The sequence below is a fragment of the Eptatretus burgeri genome, chromosome 5, assembly GCF_056783735.1.
Source record: "Eptatretus burgeri isolate ZD-2024b chromosome 5, Ebu_testis_v1, whole genome shotgun sequence".
Taxonomy (NCBI): domain Eukaryota; kingdom Metazoa; phylum Chordata; class Myxini; order Myxiniformes; family Myxinidae; genus Eptatretus; species Eptatretus burgeri.
In genome coordinates this window covers 80,010,409-80,031,123 of record NC_140965.1, presented here as the reverse complement: position 1 = coordinate 80,031,123, position 20,715 = coordinate 80,010,409, and the positions used below count along the sequence as shown (strand labels likewise).

The following is a 20,715-nucleotide window of genomic DNA, read 5'->3' as shown; positions in this document are numbered from 1 at the left end:
GGGAGGGTCAAACCTGGAACAACTTTGACCCCTGTGACCCCCCTCAGACCATGATTTTTATTTTTATTTTTTACTTTTTTATTTTTTAAATGCCATGAACAAACTTTGGTATTTAACGGCTGCCGAAGGTTGTGGTTAAAGTTTCATTGAAATTGTGTGTTTAGTTTCGGAGAAGAAGATCCGAGTGTTGTCTCACTCACTGATTGACGGGCATCGCACGATGCCAATAACTCACCTGAACCATGTTCCAGGTTAGCTAAAAAAATAAAAAGCATGGTGAAGCCGTCAAGCCATGAAGCCTCGTTCGACCTTTGTGACTATTTGTCTATTATTTACATGTACTGTTTGAATGTTGTTTGCACTGTGACTGTCAATTAATTACATACTATTGGAGCATACTGTTATGGATCTGGGGTTTGAGTTTGACCATGAGGGGAAGTATTCTGGTCCCTCCTGAGTCTGACAGGCACAGATAACTCCGCGCACCGGCTGGTTGCCAAGCAACCACGAACACCAATTGGCACTGCCAATCCTGCCACAGGGTTACACTACCTCACGTGATACCTTACTTGTGAACGGCTGAACCAAGGGTGGGGGAGGGGGGGTCTCATGACCTCAGTGCACACCCAGATTACTGCTGAGCGATAGTGAGCGTGCGCTGGCTAACAAAGCAAATCGCGTGGGGTACAACTTCCCTAAAAACTATATTTATGCACCATCGAACCATTAAAGGAAAAGACAACTGAGACAGATTGTCAATAACAACAAATCAATTATTTATTACACACACAAGGAAGTAATCATTTTACAGCAAGTATCTACAAGTATGAAAGCAAAAGGCACATAAGATCAGATTTAACCACAACACGTATTCTTCTTATTCAATCTTATTTGCACAAAAAGGCTGAGGGAGTGGGGAACGGACCAATTGGGAAATGGAGGGATTGTTGAAAGGATGTGTTTGGTGAAGGGGAGGTTATTGGTGGATTGAGAAAGGCAGAGGTGTGGGGGTAGGGGGGGGAAATGGACCGATGGGGAAAAGGAGGGATTGCTGAAAGGATGTTTGAAGGGTTTAGAAACACCTCGGCACCATTGAGTCTGGCATTTCATTTAGGCTGACTGATGGGGACTTCAAGCAGCCATCAAATTTCTTGACTGGTCTCTCATCCCCACTTTCTGCTACATAAACTCGTCCTGGGAATTCTTTCAAAGAAATTTGCTCTTTCTCATGTGCAGATTTATCCCATCTCGTCTTCGTTTGGCCTACCCTTCCTCCCGCCAATGGTACACTGAAGCTTGTGGTGAGGCAGTTGTCCTGAAACAACTTGCCTTCACTTAATGGAAGGCTAATCCAACTGAAGGCAATCTCAGTTCCTTCCACAAAACTCGGAACAAGTGTCATCTTTCTAGTCTCAAGTCTGAACTCTCAAACCTGTCCCCCTCCTCCAAAACCTGGTGGTGTCTTACCTCTGCCTCCAAAAGTGAAGGAGATTATGTTTTCACCCCTTTCTGTCTGTCTGTCTGTCTGTCTGTTTACAGGATATCTCATAAAGTTGTGGACAGATCCAGATAAATTTTGTGGGCAGGTTTGGTGTGACAAGGACGAACTGATTATATTAGATTTTGGTGAAGATCCGGATCCAGATCCGACGACTAGAATGTGAGAAATTTTTAAAGTGATTCTTCACCATTGAGACATAGGGCCAAAAACAACATATAGCACTATCTCAAAAAGTTGTGGACGGATTCGGATGAAACTTGGACAAGTTGGGTGTGTGACAAGGAAGAATTGATTCGATTTTAGTGATTATGTGGATCTGGATCTGACGACTGGAATTTTTTAAAGTGATTCTTCACAATTGAGAGATGGGGCTAAAAATTATTTATTTATTTATATATATATATATATATATATATATATATATATATATATATATATATTTATATATATATATATATATATATATATATATATATATATATACACAATGTATCAAAAAGTTGTGGACAGATTTGGATGAAACTTGGTGCACAAGTTGGGTGTGTCGCAAGGGCGAATTGTTTCGATTTTGGTGAACATCCGCATCCAGAGCTGGGTACTTATTTAATATTCAAAGTGAGAGAGAGGGCCAAAAACGATACAGTATTGTATAGCATGATATTTCAAAAATGTATTGGGCCCGATATGTTCTCTTGGATCAGGCATTTCGGGGTGGAGCTATACGCTACCAAGTACCCTTCCAGTTAAGTCTGTTTCTGGTGTATATTCCTTCTCCATCCCTTCCCTTACCTCAAATGCCGCACAGCTGATGCTGCACGTGAAAAGGCTAAATGCCTAAACTCTGTGTTTGCTTCTAAATATTGTGTCCAATCCCATTGCTTTCTTTACCCACCTAATCCAGTTGCACATAGCTGTTCCTCGACTCTGTGTTCGTTTCTCCTGACAAGGTGGAGAGCTTGCTGTCAAACCTTGACTCGTATTCTCCAACCGGTCCAGACGGCATCAGCCCACGTGTCCTAAAAACCTGCTCTGCTGTGCTTGCTCACCATCTCTCTGTTTTGTTCACCCTCTCATTTGCTCAAGGTCATCTGCCATCTGCATGGAAATCAGCAAACATTACTGCTCTGCATCAAAAAGGTGCAAAAGCAGATCCGTGCAACTACAGACCAATCGGCCTTCTCCCAATCAGCAAGGTTATGGAATCCATCATCACTTCAGACATTAAATCCTTCCTCTTCTCCAATGGCTTGATTTCCGATCATCAATTTGAATTCAGACCAGGTCACTCCACTCTGGATATGCTGCTTCTGCTCAGCCAACAATGGATGGAGGTCCTCAATGTCAGATATGAAATCAGAACCATTTCTCTGGACATATCGTGTGCTTTCGATACGGTGTGGCACCCTGCCCTGCTCACCAAACTCTGTCTTCGGATGGTATCCAAAGCCATCTCCACTCATGGCTCAGACTTCCTCTCCTGTCGCAGCCAACGTGTGGCCCTTAATGGAGTTCTCTCATCCCCTCTTCCTGTCCAGGCTGGAGTTCCTCAAGGCAGCGTTCTGGGCCCTGTTCTTTTTGTGGTTTTCATCAATGTGTCTCTGGAAAATCCTCTTTATCTCTTTGCTGATGACTCCACGCTCTGCCATACCATCTGTCATCCCTCAGATCGGCAAGCAGCAGCCTTTTCATTCTCTGCAGATCGAGATAAAATCACAAGGTGGTCCAACACATGGAACATGTCTTTCAATCCTGACCAATCTCACACTCACTCTGTCTCTCCGAAAGGACCGTCTGGAACCCCCACTACCCCCCCCCCCACCTCCAAATATACTTTTTCAACAGTCCTCTTGAAGTCCTTTCATTCAAGCTTATGGGTCTCGCTGTCTGTCATGATCTTTCCTGGGAAAGCCACATTTCCAAGCTGGCCTCCAATGTTCATAAAATGGGAAAAGAATTCGGGATCTCTTGTATATTAAGCAATGGTTGAATTACGTTGGAACACCCAGTGTGCTCTCTTTCTTGATTGGATAGTTCACAATGATGATGTATAAAAGGACCAAACAAACAAAAGATAATATTACTAACAACATGACATCCCTCACAATCATCGTTTCAAAATTCCAACACACTGAGAAGGCTCTACCAGTTAGTGATTGCAACAGGTTAACTATTTCTTACCTTTTTTACATGCACATGATGGTCCTTTAATGCTGTCTCTTATTTTTGTAAAAAAAACCCTGTGAATAGCACTTTGAATTTCCTCCCTTTTTGAAGAACTACGTCGTCGTCGTTGTTTTTGTTCAATCGAGAAATTAAAATGAAAATACCGAATTGATATCCATCCTTTTCAACAACGTTTAGTACCTAACAGACCCTGATTTTTGGCACAATGTATAAGTACACTTCAAAAACGTAAGCATAATTAAACACTTGAAGCATTTTCTGAAATGTAATCGTTGCAGATTTTATGTTTAAATTTTTGAAATGCTATGCAATATTTGGTAGGTTTACCGACCTTTATTATATATTTTGTCTTTACAGTGGAAATTGTTCGAAAAATTCACTGCACGAGACAGTTTCCTTTCCCACATTCTGAGACTGCATCTTCAGTTATATACACCTCATTACACGTGGAAAAATGATCACTTTTAACGGGAGGGGAGGGATTTGGGGAGGGTGCGCCCACCCCTCCTTGATCCGTCCCTGCACCCGAAGTATGTGTACTCCATTGGTCAATAAGTCTATGGTCTGAAGTAAAGTATAAATAAACTCTACATAATTAGAAGTCGCCACGTCGATCGATTATGCCTATGACTTTGACCTAAAACCTCAAGACCATTTGACCTCAGTATCTAATCTGTACATATGCATCATGGTACATGTACTTGGTATAGTTCAAATTCCATAGCCAATAGTATCACATTAACAGGAGTTTTAATGTGACCTCTGTCCCTTGACCTTTTAGTCACAAATAATCATATCTGCATTGTTCTCTTTCAGGGGTTTATACATACTTGTACCAAGTTTGATCAAAAACTCTTCAGCTGTTCTGAAGTATCACACATTACTTTTGACCTTTTAATGCCAAAATCTAATCAGTTCATCTTTGCATCGTAATATATACTTCTACAAAGTTTAGTCAAAATGCTATCACTGGTTCACAAGTTTGCACTGCAACATAATTTTATTTATACTTAACAGTTCCTCTGACATTAGACCTGTTGACCCCATAACCTTAGGTTATCTATACCTCATTATAGGCCTACATACTTTTTCCAAGTTTGAAAACAAAAACCTATCATGGTTGGATGGACAACCTAATGACATAATCCCTCTGGCGACTTCATCGCGAGGGCATAAAAACAAAACCTACTCTTATGAAAAAAAAATTAGAAGACCTAATTGCAAACCTTATTCGATTATTTGCTGTAAGGTTTTATTTTAGATGAATAACTTTTCTTTTTGTCGTTTGTTGACTTGTTTATTCAGCCCATGGATTGAGTGTATTAGTGACGCACATTTTCTCTGCATTTCGGTAATTTCACAAATCCTCTATCCATAACCTTCCTACTATATTTGTAATGAATGTGTTAAACCTATTAATGAGGCCAAACCTGAAGTTTGTGTTTCCAGAAACATGCCAATGAGTTTTGTCTCTCTCTCAAGGATTGGAAGAGCTTAGCTTCTGCATTTTGCATCCCTTGAATGTAGCACATTAAAAATAATTCCACAATGCTTGTGTTGATGTTTTCGACCTCACTGGAAGGTAACTTGCAGCCAAACTGTTGTTGTTTTATTTGTGGTTCATGTGGATTCCACATGCAGGGAAAAAATGATTTCATTTTTCTGTGATGTCGGAATTTCTTTGACTGCCTTTTGATCCCAGGAACACTTGGTTTATATTGTTGACATTGTTTTCCCTGCTTTGTTTTAGCAACCAGCTCTGGGGTTAAGTATCTAGGGGATATCCCTTCTTCCCTCCTTCGAGCACCAGGTAACTGGTGTGTTCATGCCATTATTTTGATTTGAATGTGCTTTCCACTGCTTCTGTTAGTTTGTGGGGGGTGCTGCAGCATGTGAACTAACCTCACCTGATGTGCACTGTAGGTTTGAGAACTCACTTTGATTGTTGTTAAAAAAAAAAGAAACAAACGAAAAACTAACTCACATGGTGGGCTGCAGGTACAGATGTCTTGAGGTATTGGGTGAGATTGGAATTACCTTATTCTCCAAGATTTGTATGAAAGTCTGCACTTGTCAATGCTATAAGCCTTGCCTGTTCATGAAAGCTCCCTTCCATGTTTCACTACTACTGATCGTGTACCCTGACAGCTGCTCGTTGGAAAGATGTCCTCATTGTGCTTTTACGCTCTCACCAACAGGTCCTCCGAGGGGCTTTACACCCATCTCTCCTGGCTATGGAGATCACATGTCTATGGATGCTGCTGCTGCTGCTGCTGCTCATATTCACCATCCTCCTCCTGGGAATGCTCCACATTCTGTACAACAGCCTCCTCCCATGTCTGGATCTGGAATGTCTGCTGCACCCCCAAACCATGCCTACCAGCCACAGCAGGACTCGGCCATGTACCTTTCTGGGCCTGTCTCCACACAACCAATGCCGCTGAAAGGTGAGTAACTTGAGATTGCACCATGTGGTAAAGTCATACTTTTTTTGACATGTTTTATAAAGTTGTGAGAAACACTGGCTCCCTATGGGAGTGGAAAGGGAGTGGGGAGGGGGGGGTTGGGGTTTGGTGGGGGTGGGGGTTGGGTGGTTTTACATTTGAGGTGACCATCCCAACTTATTCGCATGCACATTTTAGTATTCGCATGTACACTGCGAGCACACAATCACTAAGTTTCAATGCAAAATTCATTCGACTTTCACAGAGTATGGGGAAAAGACACAAGGGTTTAACTTTGAGCAGTAAATGCAACTTCAATGAATTTCCAAGTAATTTCTGTGGATGCAAGCATGCTGTCATGTGTTTTGGGATCTTTGATTGGCTCCAAAATGCAAAATATGATTGTTTGTCATTCTGAGTTTGATTTGGCAGCAAAATATATGCCATTGCATGTTTTTGCTCATCAGAACAAATGGTTCAAAAGGATCTGTTGCGTGTAGAATATACTGTGTGTATATATATATATATATATATATATATATATATATATATATATATATATATATATATATATATATATATATATATATATATATTTTCTCTGCAAATGATTTGGCCTGTGGAGGAGCTGCTTGTACATGCATTACATGTAGAAAAATGAGAACAGTACTCTGTAGAGTGCATATCTCCACCAGGTTGAACAGCTTACGTTTTTTTTAAATCCCACTGATAGGCCTGATCTGCATCTGGATCTGAACCAAAATCAAATTGGCTTGTTGTTGTCAGATATCCACCTAATTTTGTCTTAACTCATCACAATGTTTTGAGATATCATGCTACATATCGTGTTTAGCCCTATCTTTCAATTATGAAGAATCGCTGAACTATTCTTGTATCCGGATCTTCAACAAAATCTCATCAATTTGTCATTGTCACACACCCAACCTGTCCACCAAGTTTTGTATGAATCCATCCATAACTTTTTGAGATATCCTGCTGACGGACAGACAGACAAACGGGGGTGAAAACATAACCTTCGGTGGTGGAGGTAATGCCTGGAGACATTGTTGTACTTTTCCATGAATTGCAAGGATACGAGTCGATGGACAAATCAACATGGTGGAGTATTTATCATTTCAACGTGAGGAGATACCAGCAATGTACTGTCGATCCTGATATTTGTTGGCGATTATGTTCCTGAAAAATGCCATGAATGTTGAATCCGCAAATGTTGGGGCATTGTTTCAATGAGAGAAAGGGGGATAGGTTCCTTGCAGTTCATGATTCAATGTCTTGAGTCTTGAGTCAAGTATTCAACCCCCTTTGCTATGACACTCCCAATTGAGCTCAGGTGCATCCAATTTCCTTTGATTATCCTTGAAATGTCTCTTCAACTTAATTGGAGTCCACCTGTGACCAATTCAATTGATTGGATATGACTTATAAAGAAACGCACCTTTCTATATTAGGTTCCACTGTTGACAGTGCATGTCGGAGAAGAAACTCAACCATGAAGTCAAAAGAGCTGTCCGTAGAATTCCGAGATAGAATTGTGAGGAGGCATAGATCTAGGGAAGGGTATAAAACAATTTCTAGTGTTGAACATTCCCAAGGGCACAGTGAGCTCCATTATTAGGAAATGTAAAGAATATGGAACCACCCAAACTCTTCCTGGAGCTGGTCTTCCAACCAAACTGAGCAACCGGGAAAAGGGACCTTGGTGAGGGACCAAGAACCTAATGACTACTCTGACAGAAGTGCAGGATTCCTTGGCTGAGATGAGAGAACCTGCCAGAAGGACAACAGTCTCTGCAGCACTTCACAAATCTAGGCTTTATGGGACTGTGGCTAAACGGAAGTCACTCCAGAGAAAAAGGCACATGACAGCATGCCTGGTGTTTGCAAAAAGGCATGTGAAAGACTGAGAACATGAGGCAAAAGATTATGTTGTCTGATGAGATGAAAATTGAACTCTGTGGCCTGAATGAAAGGCACTACGTCTGGCAGAAACCGAGCAGTTATCACCCATGTAACGCTATCCTTGGCATGAAGCATGGTGGTGGCAGCATCATGCAATGGGGATGCTTTTCAGTGGCAGGGGCTGGGAGACTTGTAAGGATAGAGGGAACAATGATTGGAGCCAAGTACAGGCAAATCCTTTTGGAGAACCTGCTTCAGAGTACAAAAGACCTTAGACTGTGGTGAAGATTCATGTGCCAACAGGACAATGACCCCAAGCATACAGCCAAAGCAACACTGGAATGGCTTCAGAACAAGAACGTGAAAGTCCTTGAGTGGCCCAGCCAAAGCCCAGACTTGAATCCCATTGAGAATCTGTGGAAAGACTTGAAGATTGCTGTTCACCGACGCTCCCCATCCAACTTGAGAAAATCTGCAAGGAAGAATGGGAGAAAATCCCCAAATCCAGATGTGTAAAGCTGATACAGACATACCCAAGAAGATTTGAATCTGTAATCTCTGCCAAAGGTGCTTCTCCAAATTATTGACTCGGGGGGGCTGAATACTTGTGTAAATGAGATATTTCTGTATTTTATTTTGAATACATTTGTAAAAACACGTTTTCACTTTGTCATAATGAGGTATTTTGTGTAGATCATGAGTAAAAAATTTAAATTGAATCCATTTTAAATTCAGGCTGTAATGCAACAAAATGTGAAAAAGTCGAGGGGTGTGAATACTTTCTGAAGGCACTGTACATGTTTTAGCGAGGTAAATTGTTTGATTTGACCCTCTTACCAAAACTCCAAAGCTCCGCATGAGTCCTCACACTTTTCTGTATCATTTGCAATCTCTTAATAAGATTTACCGAAATTCAGATTAATAACTCTGTAATCCACTTTTCTTGTAAGAGTATGAATGACTTGGTGCTGAAATAGTTGCCATGATTACTTCATCCTCTTTCTTTTCCAGGTGCAGCACTTGGACAAGGGCCGAGTACCCCACATGGGTATCCACCCCCTAGGCCTGGCTTTCACAATGTTGCATCAAGAAATGCACAGGTACCACAAATGAGCAAATTAAGTCAATAAACTGAATTAATTGGTGTTGTTGAAATGGCACAGGCAGAATGGGCCAAATTACCTCCTCTTGTAGCGAAAGTCCTTGTATATACTTGTACCAAATGACCAGCAGACTGGCTTGGTGGCAGTTGAAGTTTTAATTCATTAGAAAGAGAGAACTTTGGTATGAGGATAACAAATAATTAACACCTGAATAAAGAGCGTTATCGACTGAGTTGTCGTAGCTGGGGGAGGGTAAGGGTTGGGGGTTTGTGGGGGGGGGGGTTATCGCACACAGCGAAGACAGTTTGTCACAGAGAGAGCCATGTAAACCACAAATATTCCATTTGCATTGGGGAGGCATACAATGATGGGAATGGGCAGAGGCTGTGCTCATGAGAATTATAAACAGATACTGCAACACCACCACAAGGACATGAACTGGGTTTGCGAAAGCATAAAGGAGTAGCCAGAGGGAGATGAATAAGCTGGGACCATTCTATGTGAGAGGTTTCTCAGACAGGTAACGTCAGAACTTGACAGTGAGTCTGAAAAATTTGAGAGGTCTGAATAGTTGGTAAGAAGGCTCCTGGCTTTGGCAGTAGAGACCCAAAGAGGGGAGGGTGGAGGAAAAGAGGTAGGGGGTGGGTGGGGGTAATGATCTGGGAGGAGTATGATAGTGGGATGAAGGAATGGGGGAGGACTGATAAGGAGTGGGGAGCTGTGGGGAAGGCAGAGAGAGTTGCAGGCAGGGGTAACAGAAAAGGCAGAGGTTGGTAGAGAAGAGGTTTCGGCAAGATGGAAGCATTTATAACAACCTGGTCTGCACTTTTGCAGACCAATCTCCAATATACGATCAACAATATCATGGTGGAAAAGTGGACATTTAAATGCCTATGAATAAAACAGTTGTATTTTATCTTTTTTTTTGAAATGATGCACAAGACTTGGGTTTTGATGTTGGCAAGTAAAGGCAGTGGCAAAATGAGAATTATGTAATGGCAGCAATAGTGGGAGGGAAGGAATTTGAACAGGAGGGTAGATAAGGATGAGTAAACCAATGCAAAAGAGAATGATAAGAACTAGGAAGTTTATAATTTCATATTTCTTAAAAACATTTACACAAAGTGCACAGAGAATTAGAGAGCATCTCGCAATGCAAAGCCCGTCCGTGCATGCTTTGTACTCGAACTCAACTTGATGAAAATGACAGTTAAAAAAATTGTACATTTTATTAACCTCCGCCCTCGAAGATCGGAGGTTACTTTTTTCACCCCTTTCTGTTTGTTTGTTTGTTATCTTGCCAAAACGAAGTTTTTGCAAGATCTGTTACTTGGTAAGTTTTTTATTTATTTATTTATTTATTTATTTATTTTGTTTGTTTGTTTGTCTGTAATCATTGGATTTTTCACCTTTTATATCACTCTCTAGAGCACAATTCTCATCGGAAACTCTTGTGGGTACACATGTCGCAGTATTATTATAATACCCTTCAGCACACATAAAGGTCAAGGTCACTTTGCGGTAAATCATGGAGGTCGACGAAACCCTTATTTTTTGAGTAATTTTAATCGAATCATCTCCAAACTTTATGGGAATGTAGTATATGGTCTGGTGCTCGGCTGATTGGTTTTTGGTGGCGATTGGCCTTGACCTTCATGGTTAGCGCCTGAGGTCAAACATATTTGACCCCAAGGTCAAATTTTTCAAGTTTTAGGAACCATATCGTGTAGTACCTCAAATTGAACACCTCGATGAGTGCTTTCTAGATATGTCAAGCTTGAGACATTATGATGTCATTTGGTGACGTTATGAGGCAAACGCATATTTTTCATGGTTACTCTGCAGAACGATTCTCATCGGAATCTCTCGTAGGCGGATATTCCTTAAGGAGTCGCTCCTGGTGGATAGCAGCTCTGTTCACCTCAGTGTGACCTTAAAGAAGTCACACGTGGTCGCCTTTTGGCAAGATATGGATCACCCTGCAGGTGACATTGGTTTGTTTGTTTGTGAACAGTATTACGGAAAAACTCCTCGACGGATTTCGACGAAACTTGGTGGGGGGGGGGTTAGGTATGGTCCAAGGATCATGCCATTAGATTTTGGACTTGGTCCAAAATCCAATATGGCCGCTATGGTGGCCATTTAAAAAAAATATTTGAATTTTTTTTTTTTTGCATTTCTACATGTTTCAAGTGATTTCCAACCCCCCCCAAAAAAAAATTGTTAGAGAAAAAAAAATTTTGGCACCTTTTTTTTCAACAAAATTTCGATTTTTTTATTTTTTTATTTTTTGCATTTCTACATGTTATAAGTGATTTCCAACAAAAAACATGCAAAAATTATAATTGCGGCTGATTTTGGAACTTCAGGTGGATATACCCACGTATAATCAATTTCTGTCTCAAGGAATCTAGTTATGATGCCTGCCATAACTAACGTGCCTGCCAAACATTCCACACCATGTGGAACACAACAGAATAGTGTATGTGAATAAGTACGGGGCACATGGTATGATTCGTGTAAAGGATGTCTACAAGGTTTAAAGAACATCTTTTGGGGGTGATTGAGAGCAGAGAGATGGAGATGGGGAAACAAGGATGAAAACTTGTCTGGAATGCCACCTCTAATAGCAAACCCCCAACAAGTTGTAAACAACAGTGTGTGGGACACTTGAGGGCAGCATTCAGTGCAACAATGTAATTTTTTTTTTAACTGTTACAATAGAGTTACTCAAATTAGACCAGTTGATGTACTATAACTAAACTATGGAAGAGCCAAGCAGGAAGCTTCCAGAAACAGAGTTGATGATGTGTATTTTTTTCCATAGCAATATGTGACCATGTCACATCACATGTATGACTCGAACAGAACTTGGTAGAGCACATACCTCCCTCCACCAGGTGAGCAGTTTAGGTTTTGTATCCCACTGATAGGCAGGATCTGCATAGGGACCTCAACTAAAATCTAATTGGCTTGTTCTTGTCATCTAACCAAGTTTTGTTATAACCCTTCCACTACCTTTTGATATATCGTGCTACATATCGTTTTTAGTGCCATCTCTCAATTATGAAGAATCGCTTTAAAAATTAAAAAAAAATCTTCGAATGCAGCTCTGGAGCTTCACTAAAAACATCAGTAAGTATGTTTATCTTTATCTGATGAATTTGTCCTTGTTACATACCCAACATGCCAACCAAGTTTCGTCCAAATCCGCCCATAACCTTTTGAGATATTCTGCTAACAGATAAACGGGGCTGAAAACAGAAGTACGTCGGAGATAGGTCCTTTGGTGGCGGAGGTAAAAAGTTGTGTTTATTTTATACGATACGAGAGTGTTTGTGTGATTTAGGACAAGGTGTTAAGTTGTGCATGATGTATGTATGGTATTCAATTGTAAAATTTCTCAACCATAAACATGCCCAAGTTACTGTGAATACTGCGTTGTGTTGATTTGAAAGAAAAGTTATCTTTCTTTTGCTCCTATTAAAGCTTTTGCATTTGTTCTGCACTACCCCATCTTCTAGCCATCCTTTGATTCCAACCAACTTGCAAGCTCTATGATGGGTTTGGGGATACAGCAGGAAAAATTTCAACCAGTCAATCTTCTACAAGAGCGGAACATTCTCCCGATGACACCCCTACTACCCCCTAAACCAAACCTTCACCCAGAGCTTCAGAAAAGAAACTGCAGGCCAGAGTAAGCTTTTGGTTTTCAATTTTTTTGTTTTTTTTAGAAAATATTGTACATCAGTTTGTTGGATCGACTTCAATTTGCTGTCATCATGCATTGAAGAATAACTCGTCTTGTTTGCTCGTAGCATATTCTGCTGCACGTTGACTAGTGTGCCACAAACACAGACACTGCTACAAAAAGCAAGGCTTCCACTGGGTCTCTTACTACACCCATTCAAAGATGTCCAGGTGAGAATAGGTAGTTTTACTTTTCTTCATCTCTTCAAGTTTAATTACACATAGCACTACCACCTCTTAATTGGAATGGTGACCACAAACCCCATGTGCTACACCAGCATTTGGTGTAATGGTTCTTACCAACAGGGGCACCTGCCACCATCCACTCTGTTTTGGTACCCATTACCAGTTAAATTGATTTTTAAGTTGTAGCCTTCAGGATAACAAAAACATTTAAATAGGCATTCCGACTTGGTTACAGTCTGAAAAACACAAACGCCCACTGCTTCATGCAGTGTCAGCTGCTACGCTGCTAACCACATCAGTCAGCCTACTTAGGCTGTAGAAGCCTTTTCTTGAAAAGATTGTCATCATACTTCCTCGGAGAGTATGTGCGTCTATGTTAACGTCAAGGGAGTAACATCAGAAATGATGCGGAAAAAAATAGATCACCCTCTGCCTTATGTGGGTGAGAAACATGCTCTGTGACTTGGCCTTCTGTCAGGAGATGCCAATAATGTGAAGAGCCTCGACCACCTCCAGAGGAGCAAAATGGGAAGCAGCTTCACCAGCCCACAGTGGGGAGCCTTACTCCATAGTACTTCGGATGAAGGCTTTGTACGCTGTCATGAGTTGTGTGATGCTCAGAATGGACTTTTCTCTGTGGAGAATACCAAGGCATCAGCCAACCTCAAAGGCCAGTTTTGGATAAATGGTCTGCCCAATACAGGTTATGATAGATAGTGAGGCCTCGGAGCTCCAGGGATTGCACTTCTTCTCGGGGTTGGCCAAATAATTAAATGGGTAAGGGGTGGGGGAGGTTCAACAGTCAACCTTATTAAAGGACAAAGTGAGTTTGGAATTTTCTTGTGTTGAGACATCTTCCAGTAGCTCAACACCAATTTTTATTTCCAGATCTGTAAGCAGATTCTGGGTCAGCCTGCCTTTCAGAAATCTGATCTATTGTTTGGCATAGTGTGTGTTTATGAGCATAATGGGACAGTGGATTCTCCAGGGAAGCGGATAGGTCATTGATTTAGACTAAGAATAATGTTAGTCCTGGAATGCAGCATGACAGCAATTTGGCATCAACATTAAGGTCACAAGACTATACCATCAAGAGGAACTCCTTTCTTCTCATGGAGAAAATTTGATAACCATTCAAGGAGGCCCCACTGAATATCATTGGCAGCCAGCTTAGAAAGTAGCGTGCCTGCCAAACATTGTTGAATGCTTGAGATATGTCCAGAAAGATTGTGCCGATTTCTCATTTGAGATTTGGAGCACCCATCTGTTGTTTAGTTCAAATAAGCAACACTTCCTTGTTGGTGAGCCGGCATGGAAGTGAAATTGCTGATAAGTCATTAGGGTTTGAGAAAAAGTTAATGCCTAAAGTCTGCAGCCATTACAGATTCCATAATGTTGCTTTAGAGGGGTGAGAAGCCCGACTGGTCTGTAGTTGAGTGGATCAGACATGGGACCCTTCTTGTGAATAGGGGTGACATTGCAAGCTTCTAAGATAAAGGCTGGTCATCATCTGAGAAACCCCTAAAGAGGAGAGGATATTACCGAATCAGTTCCTGAAGATTTGATGCAAGAATCCTTTTCGGTCCAGCTGCAGTCCTCATTAATCTTAACATCTGATGAGAACAACAAGGTTGAGGACAACCTTGTTTCAGAGAGTGCAACATGATGCCAGGAAAATCTGTGATGAGAGACAGTGTGGGACTTGGCCTCCTATCAGGAGAGGTCAAAAAAGGGAGAGATTGTGACCTTAGCCTTTCCTTACTTTGCTCAAATGGAGACTTTACTTTTTTGGGGACCTTGTATTACTTTATAGGTGCCTTACTTGTCTTTTAGGGGACTTTACCCTAGTTATTTTTTTTTTTTTTTTTTTTTTTTTTTAAGGAGTCACCCTGATATGTTGTAGTATACTTCTTCAACCACTGTTTATGGAATTGTTCCCCCACCCCCTCCTGCCTCTACCCCAATTCACCCTTTTCTTGCATTTTAAATGATGAAAATCATATTCAAATGAATTGTTTCTTATATTTCTATATTTGTGTTCTTTCCGATCTGTTCCATTACAGCATCTGCCCGTGATCACATCCTCTACCATAGTGCGTTGCCGATTGTGTCGCACTTACATCAACCCATTCATCACATTCCTTCAGTCGCAAAAGTGGAAATGCAATCTTTGCTATCAAATCAACGACAGTATGTACTTAAATATATATTTTTTAATCTCTGCTCTTTACCATGCCCTTGACCTTCTCTATCCTTGGCAGTTTTTGGCTCGTTCACATAAGACGCATTGCTTTCACTCTGCAGTATTTCAAACACTTGTCCATTTCCGAAATGCATGCCACTGGTGTTCCCTGGTGTTGGCTTAATGGTTAGGGTGGTGGGCTTGGGATCCTAGTATCCTGAGTCCAAATCACACTCGGCTGTTGAATTAATACCAGGTGAGGTTGACTCTGCCTGTCAACCTTCTGAGGTCAGCAAAATGAGTGCCAGCTTGCTGATATCCTGTGTCGGAGTGGCGACCCGTCCAGGATTGCACCCAATAGCCAAGGAGACTGCTTTGGCAGCACCAACGCTCTGCACAGAGTATGGTCCCAATGGTTGGGATGGATACCTCTAGATCGTTCATGGCATGCAATCTTATGCGTTGTGTCGATGCTTTAGTAACGATGCCCATTTGCTTTCCCCCCACCCACTCTTATTTTTATGCCTCCGCCGACAAAGGCTTTATGTTTTTAGCTTGTCTGTCTGTCTGTCCATGATTCCCTTTTCAATTCATTTTCTCTGCAACTGCTTGTCCGATTGACATGAAATTTCCACCACAAATGCGATTACTCATGCACAATGTTTTAATGATAATTATGATGCCATACGTCTTGTGTGGCAGCCATGTTGGAAAAAAGGAAAAACTTTGGACCTCTGTATCTCTGAAAATGCTCCATGGAAAAAATTGAAACTTGGCACATGTCAAGTACTCACTATGGGGGAATAAGTGTTCTTCCCCTTGACATCATCGGTGAAGTGGTATTACGGCCAAAATTCGATACGTAGAACGCTTTATCCCATCAGTATGAAAATTTTTGAGTGTCATCTATGGATCAATTGGTCAACCCGAAAAAAATAAAAAAAATTGACGTCATCAGTCACGTGCTTCAGCAACCATTAAAAAAAATTTAACCTCAAAAAATCATCTTCTCTGAAACTGCTTAACAGATCGAGGCCAAACTTGTACAGGTATGACTACCTAGCAATGAGGAACAAAAAGTTCCCTTCCTTCAATGATGTAGGTCACATGGTTTGGCAGCCATTATTGGATTTACCCTAAAACCCTTAAAAATGTTCTCCAAAACTGCTTGACAGATCGACTGAAAACTTCACACACATGTTCCCCAAGCCTTGGGGATACCAGGGTGTTCACAAATAATTGATAGGTCATATTGTTTGGCAGCCATATTGGATTGAATGAAAGTATTAAAGTTATTTCTCTTAATCTGTTTCACGGATCGATGTGAAACTTCACAAATATCATCTCACAGCTTTGCTGCATATATTGTGAAAATGGTGACACCATATGTTTCGTGGTTCGGCAGCTATATTGGATTGAAAATAAAAACCTTCAAAAATGTTCTTCTCCAGATCGGCTTACGAAGTTGATGCAAAACTCCACACACATGATCTACTAGCCTTGGGGAATATATGGTGTAAATGTTAAGTCACAGGTCACATGGTCTGGCAGCTATGATTTTTTTTGAAAAATAAACCTTTAAAAACCTTCTCCAGAACCGCTTGACAGATTGAGGGGAAACTTTACACACGTTCCCCAAGCCTTTGGGATACCACAGTGTTCACTAATAATTATTATAATTGTAATTAATGTCACACGGCCTGGCAGCCATGTCGGATTGAACGAAAATCTTAAAAAAAAAAAATCTTTCTTGAACCACTTCAACAATGGACGTGAAACTTCACAGTTATTATCTTATCTAGTAGTCATGGGGAATATACGTTTTAAATTTCAACCTGATCGGACACATGGTCTGTCAGTCAGAATGATTTAATTCTTTGAACCTCAGTTTTTTTTTTTTATTATATTTTACAAGTATGTATAATGATGTGGGCGGAGGCATTTCTGTCAATGTCAAGACATTGAAGAGTGCCGTTCTAGTTCTGTTTCACTTCCATTCTCATACTTTTCTCTGTTATTTCATAATTTTGGAAAATACGTTGTGGTGTGGTGGGGACAGCTGGGGGGTTGAGGGTGGATGCTGAAGGCTTTTTTTTTTTTCATATACGTTGGTTCAATACGAAAGGAAGGAGGAGGTTGTGAAGCAGAAATCCAGGAGAGTAAAGGCTGCATGGGCAAAATGGAAGGAGGTTGGTGAAGTCGTCGGTGATGGAAGGATACTGAGAAAATTGAAGGTTAGAATCTACAGACATTGATTAGACTGGTTATAATGTATGTTGCAAAAACGTGGGCTTTCAGAAAAATAAAAGAGGTGTTGCTGGAGAGGACAGAGATAAAAAATACTTTAGTGGATTCTCAGAGTATCACAGAGAGTGGTTGAGGAATGAGGTAATACGTAAGAGATCTGGAGTTGCGAGCATCACAGAGAGGATTAGAGAGATGAGCTTGTGGTGGTTTGGACATGTGATGAAGAAAAAGGTTCAAGAAGCAATCAAGAAAGTGTAGAATGAGCCAATTACACTGAAGATCAAGAGGACGACATTGGTTGAGGTGTAGGTAGGTAGTGGAAAGGATTGGAAGAGAGGAAAATGCGGAGAACAGAAGGGAATGGAGAAGGCGGATATGAGTAGCCGACCCCTAACTATTGGGATTAATGTACGGAGAAGAAGAAAAGATGCGGTGTGTCACCAAATTTTGAGAGAGCGGCACCACACCCACACCCACACTCGAGCACTGAAACACAAACCAGGCAGTGCAGAGAGGAAGGCATGTGGTAAAGAGCACATAACTGGTGAAGAACATCAGGGGCGTCAAGCTCAATTAGGACATTGGCCATATTTTGTTTGGAGGACTATACGATCTGGACCTTCAACATTTAGGGATAGAGTGTAGATTTAGAAAATGTCCCCTTCTGCAGTCTATCCATAAAACTCACATCATGAAAATTGGAGGAAAAGTATTCCAGTTATGATCGGAAAGGTGTTTTTTGTTAATTTGGTCACGATCTGAAAAAAGTAAGGAAAGGACACAAATCAAATATCAGGTGCAAAACGTCAGTCCAGATCGACTAGAATGAAAAAAACTTGTTTTTAGGTTATCTCTAATGAGATAACCTAATAAAACCAGTCTCAATGTCCGTCTGTCCGTACGTACATCCCCATTTTTTCTTCCGATTCTCTTGATATTTGGTATGTGGGTAGATGTCGATTAGGGAGGCACGATGGTATGACCTTTGACCCGATTGAAGGTCAAGGTCACTCCAAAATTGCGAAATCATCCATTTTCAAATCTATCTCCTCTGCTGTTTATGATCCGATCTTCGAAATTCCTTTGGATTCTGATAATATGGAACAATATCTAAATTTGGTCTGGCCGGTTTTTTGAAATTCTTCCTGATTATCGAGTCACGTGTCTTCAAAGTTGGAAAAATCGTCGATGTGATACGGTCAAAAAAAAATTCGCCCGATCTTGATGAAACTTGGTATGTAGGTCGGGGTTGATGAGTGATGCATGACTGTATGACTTTTGACACGATTGAAGGTCAAGGTCAAGGCCACTCCAAAGTTGCGAAATCGTCCATTTTCAAAATCTATCTCCTCCGCCGTTTGTGATCCGATCTTCGAAATTTCTTCGGATTCTGATGATATGGAACAATATGTAAATTTGGTCGTGCCGGTTTTTTTAAAATTCCTCCTGGTTATCGAGTCACGTGTCTTCAAAGTTGGAAAAATCGTCTGTGATACGGTCAAAAAAATTTTGCCTGATCTTGATGAAACTTGGTATGTAGGTAGAGGTCGATGAGTGATTCACGACGGTATGACTTTAGACCTGATTGAAGGTCAATGTCAAGGTCACCAATGCTGTAAACTGGTGAAATCATCCATTGTCAAAATATCATCCGCCATTTATGACTCAGAAATGCGGTTTGTTTTCTGAGGTCCGGTTTCTATTCTTTTGAAGAAACATTGATCATAAATGTTCCAAATCAACCATTTTCAAAAACTATCTCTGGATAACTCAGAAATGTAGTTTGATTTCTGAGGTTTTCTATCCTTTTTACTGCTGGGCTTTCGTCTTTACATTGAACCAAAAGACGAGACGACATCGAAGCCATTCTAAGCCGATCAGAGATCCACGTCTACAGAGCTTCAGAGATGACCGTCACCCCCAACCGGGGGTAATTTTTTTTTTCATACTGCCATTTGACCTTTACCTTTAACCCAGAGGGGTATGATGTAAATTAAACGTAAATGTGACTTGCTCTAGGCTTTCTATAGAGGGCAATTTAGTTCTGATCAAACAAACCTCAGTCAAGTTTTGCTGAAAAATGTGAAATGCCTAATTCGGTCATGACCTTAAAATTAGATGAAGGTCAAAAAATAGATCACCCCACATACTTTGTGTTTGCGTTATTGATGCAAAATTTCATTCCGAAAGTCCCAGCCAGTTCCAAGTTGCAGCTCAGAAATTGACAGTTTGGAAAATTGGAGTGTTGAGAGTGCAGGAAGAATTTTTTTTCTTTTTTCTCAATGGTGCTTCAGTACTCCTTGTGGTGTAAGAAACTCTGGTATCATTAAAAATTGGGGGTGCCAATTGTAGAAACAAACCCCACAACAGCAAAAAGCCCCTATGATATATGCCTGGTATTGGCTTAATCGTTAGGGTGGTGGGCTTTGGATTCAAGGGTCCTCAGTTCAAATCCCGCTCAGCTGTTGAATTAATACCAGGTGTGGTTAACTTGACCTGTCATCCTTCCGAGGTCGGAAAATGAGTGCCAGCATGCTGGTATACTGTGTCGGAGTGGCGACCCGTCCAGCATTGTGCCCAATAGCCAAGGAGACTGCTTAGGCAGCACTAATGCTCTGCACAGAGTATAGTCCCAATCTCCTCCTCCTCCTCCGCTATCAGGGAGGCTGAACTAAGCCCCTATTCTATTGGCCATGGGGCCTATACTACCCTTATAAAGTTTGGTCACAATAAAAGTGGTGAAATAATAATCACCATTTTCTCTATTCCAGATCCCCCTTTAAATCTCAAATCTATAAAAGCTAATAACTAAGAAAAAAAAAAGTCGTCATCAACTCCCATCATCCTACACAATGGACTATCCCGACCAAGTTTAGTGGCGATTGCTTAAGGCCCAGTCACACCTTGACGTTTTAGCCAGCTTATGCCGATTTTTGGAAAATTTGTCTAAAACGCTGGTACACGTCGAATACGTTATGGGTAAGTTTTGATAACATTGAGAGCACGCTGAAAAACACTGCCATACGTCGTTGTACGCTGGCTTTAAACGTTGTACTTTTTGGTTGTCCTCAAATTTTCCTTGCTTGAAATTTTAAGACTTATGCCAGCGTATGACTCACACGTTCCGCATAACGCTGGCCATTAGTTGTAGGCACGTCACACGATCGTTGACACACCTCGACACACGTTAATTGTGAG

General features: G+C 41.0%; 1 protein-coding gene across 2 annotated transcripts in view; it reads left to right on the top strand.

Moving 5' to 3' along the window:
• LOC147026779 (protein transport protein Sec24A-like) overlaps nucleotides 1–20,715 on the top strand; it is a 108,996-nt gene that overhangs the window by 24,437 nt on the left and 63,844 nt on the right. The window contains exons 3-8 of one of the 2 annotated variants that reach the window (XM_085882584.1): nucleotides 5,436–5,495; nucleotides 5,884–6,132; nucleotides 9,061–9,149; nucleotides 12,677–12,849; nucleotides 12,971–13,073; nucleotides 15,152–15,278. In XM_085882584.1, the coding sequence (XP_085738710.1) occupies nucleotides 5,436–5,495; nucleotides 5,884–6,132; nucleotides 9,061–9,149; nucleotides 12,677–12,849; nucleotides 12,971–13,073; nucleotides 15,152–15,278 (801 nt within the window). The remainder of the gene's footprint in view (nucleotides 1–5,435; nucleotides 5,496–5,883; nucleotides 6,133–9,060; nucleotides 9,150–12,676; nucleotides 12,850–12,970; nucleotides 13,074–15,151; nucleotides 15,279–20,715) is intronic. The other variant, XM_085882585.1, reaches the window with a different exon arrangement.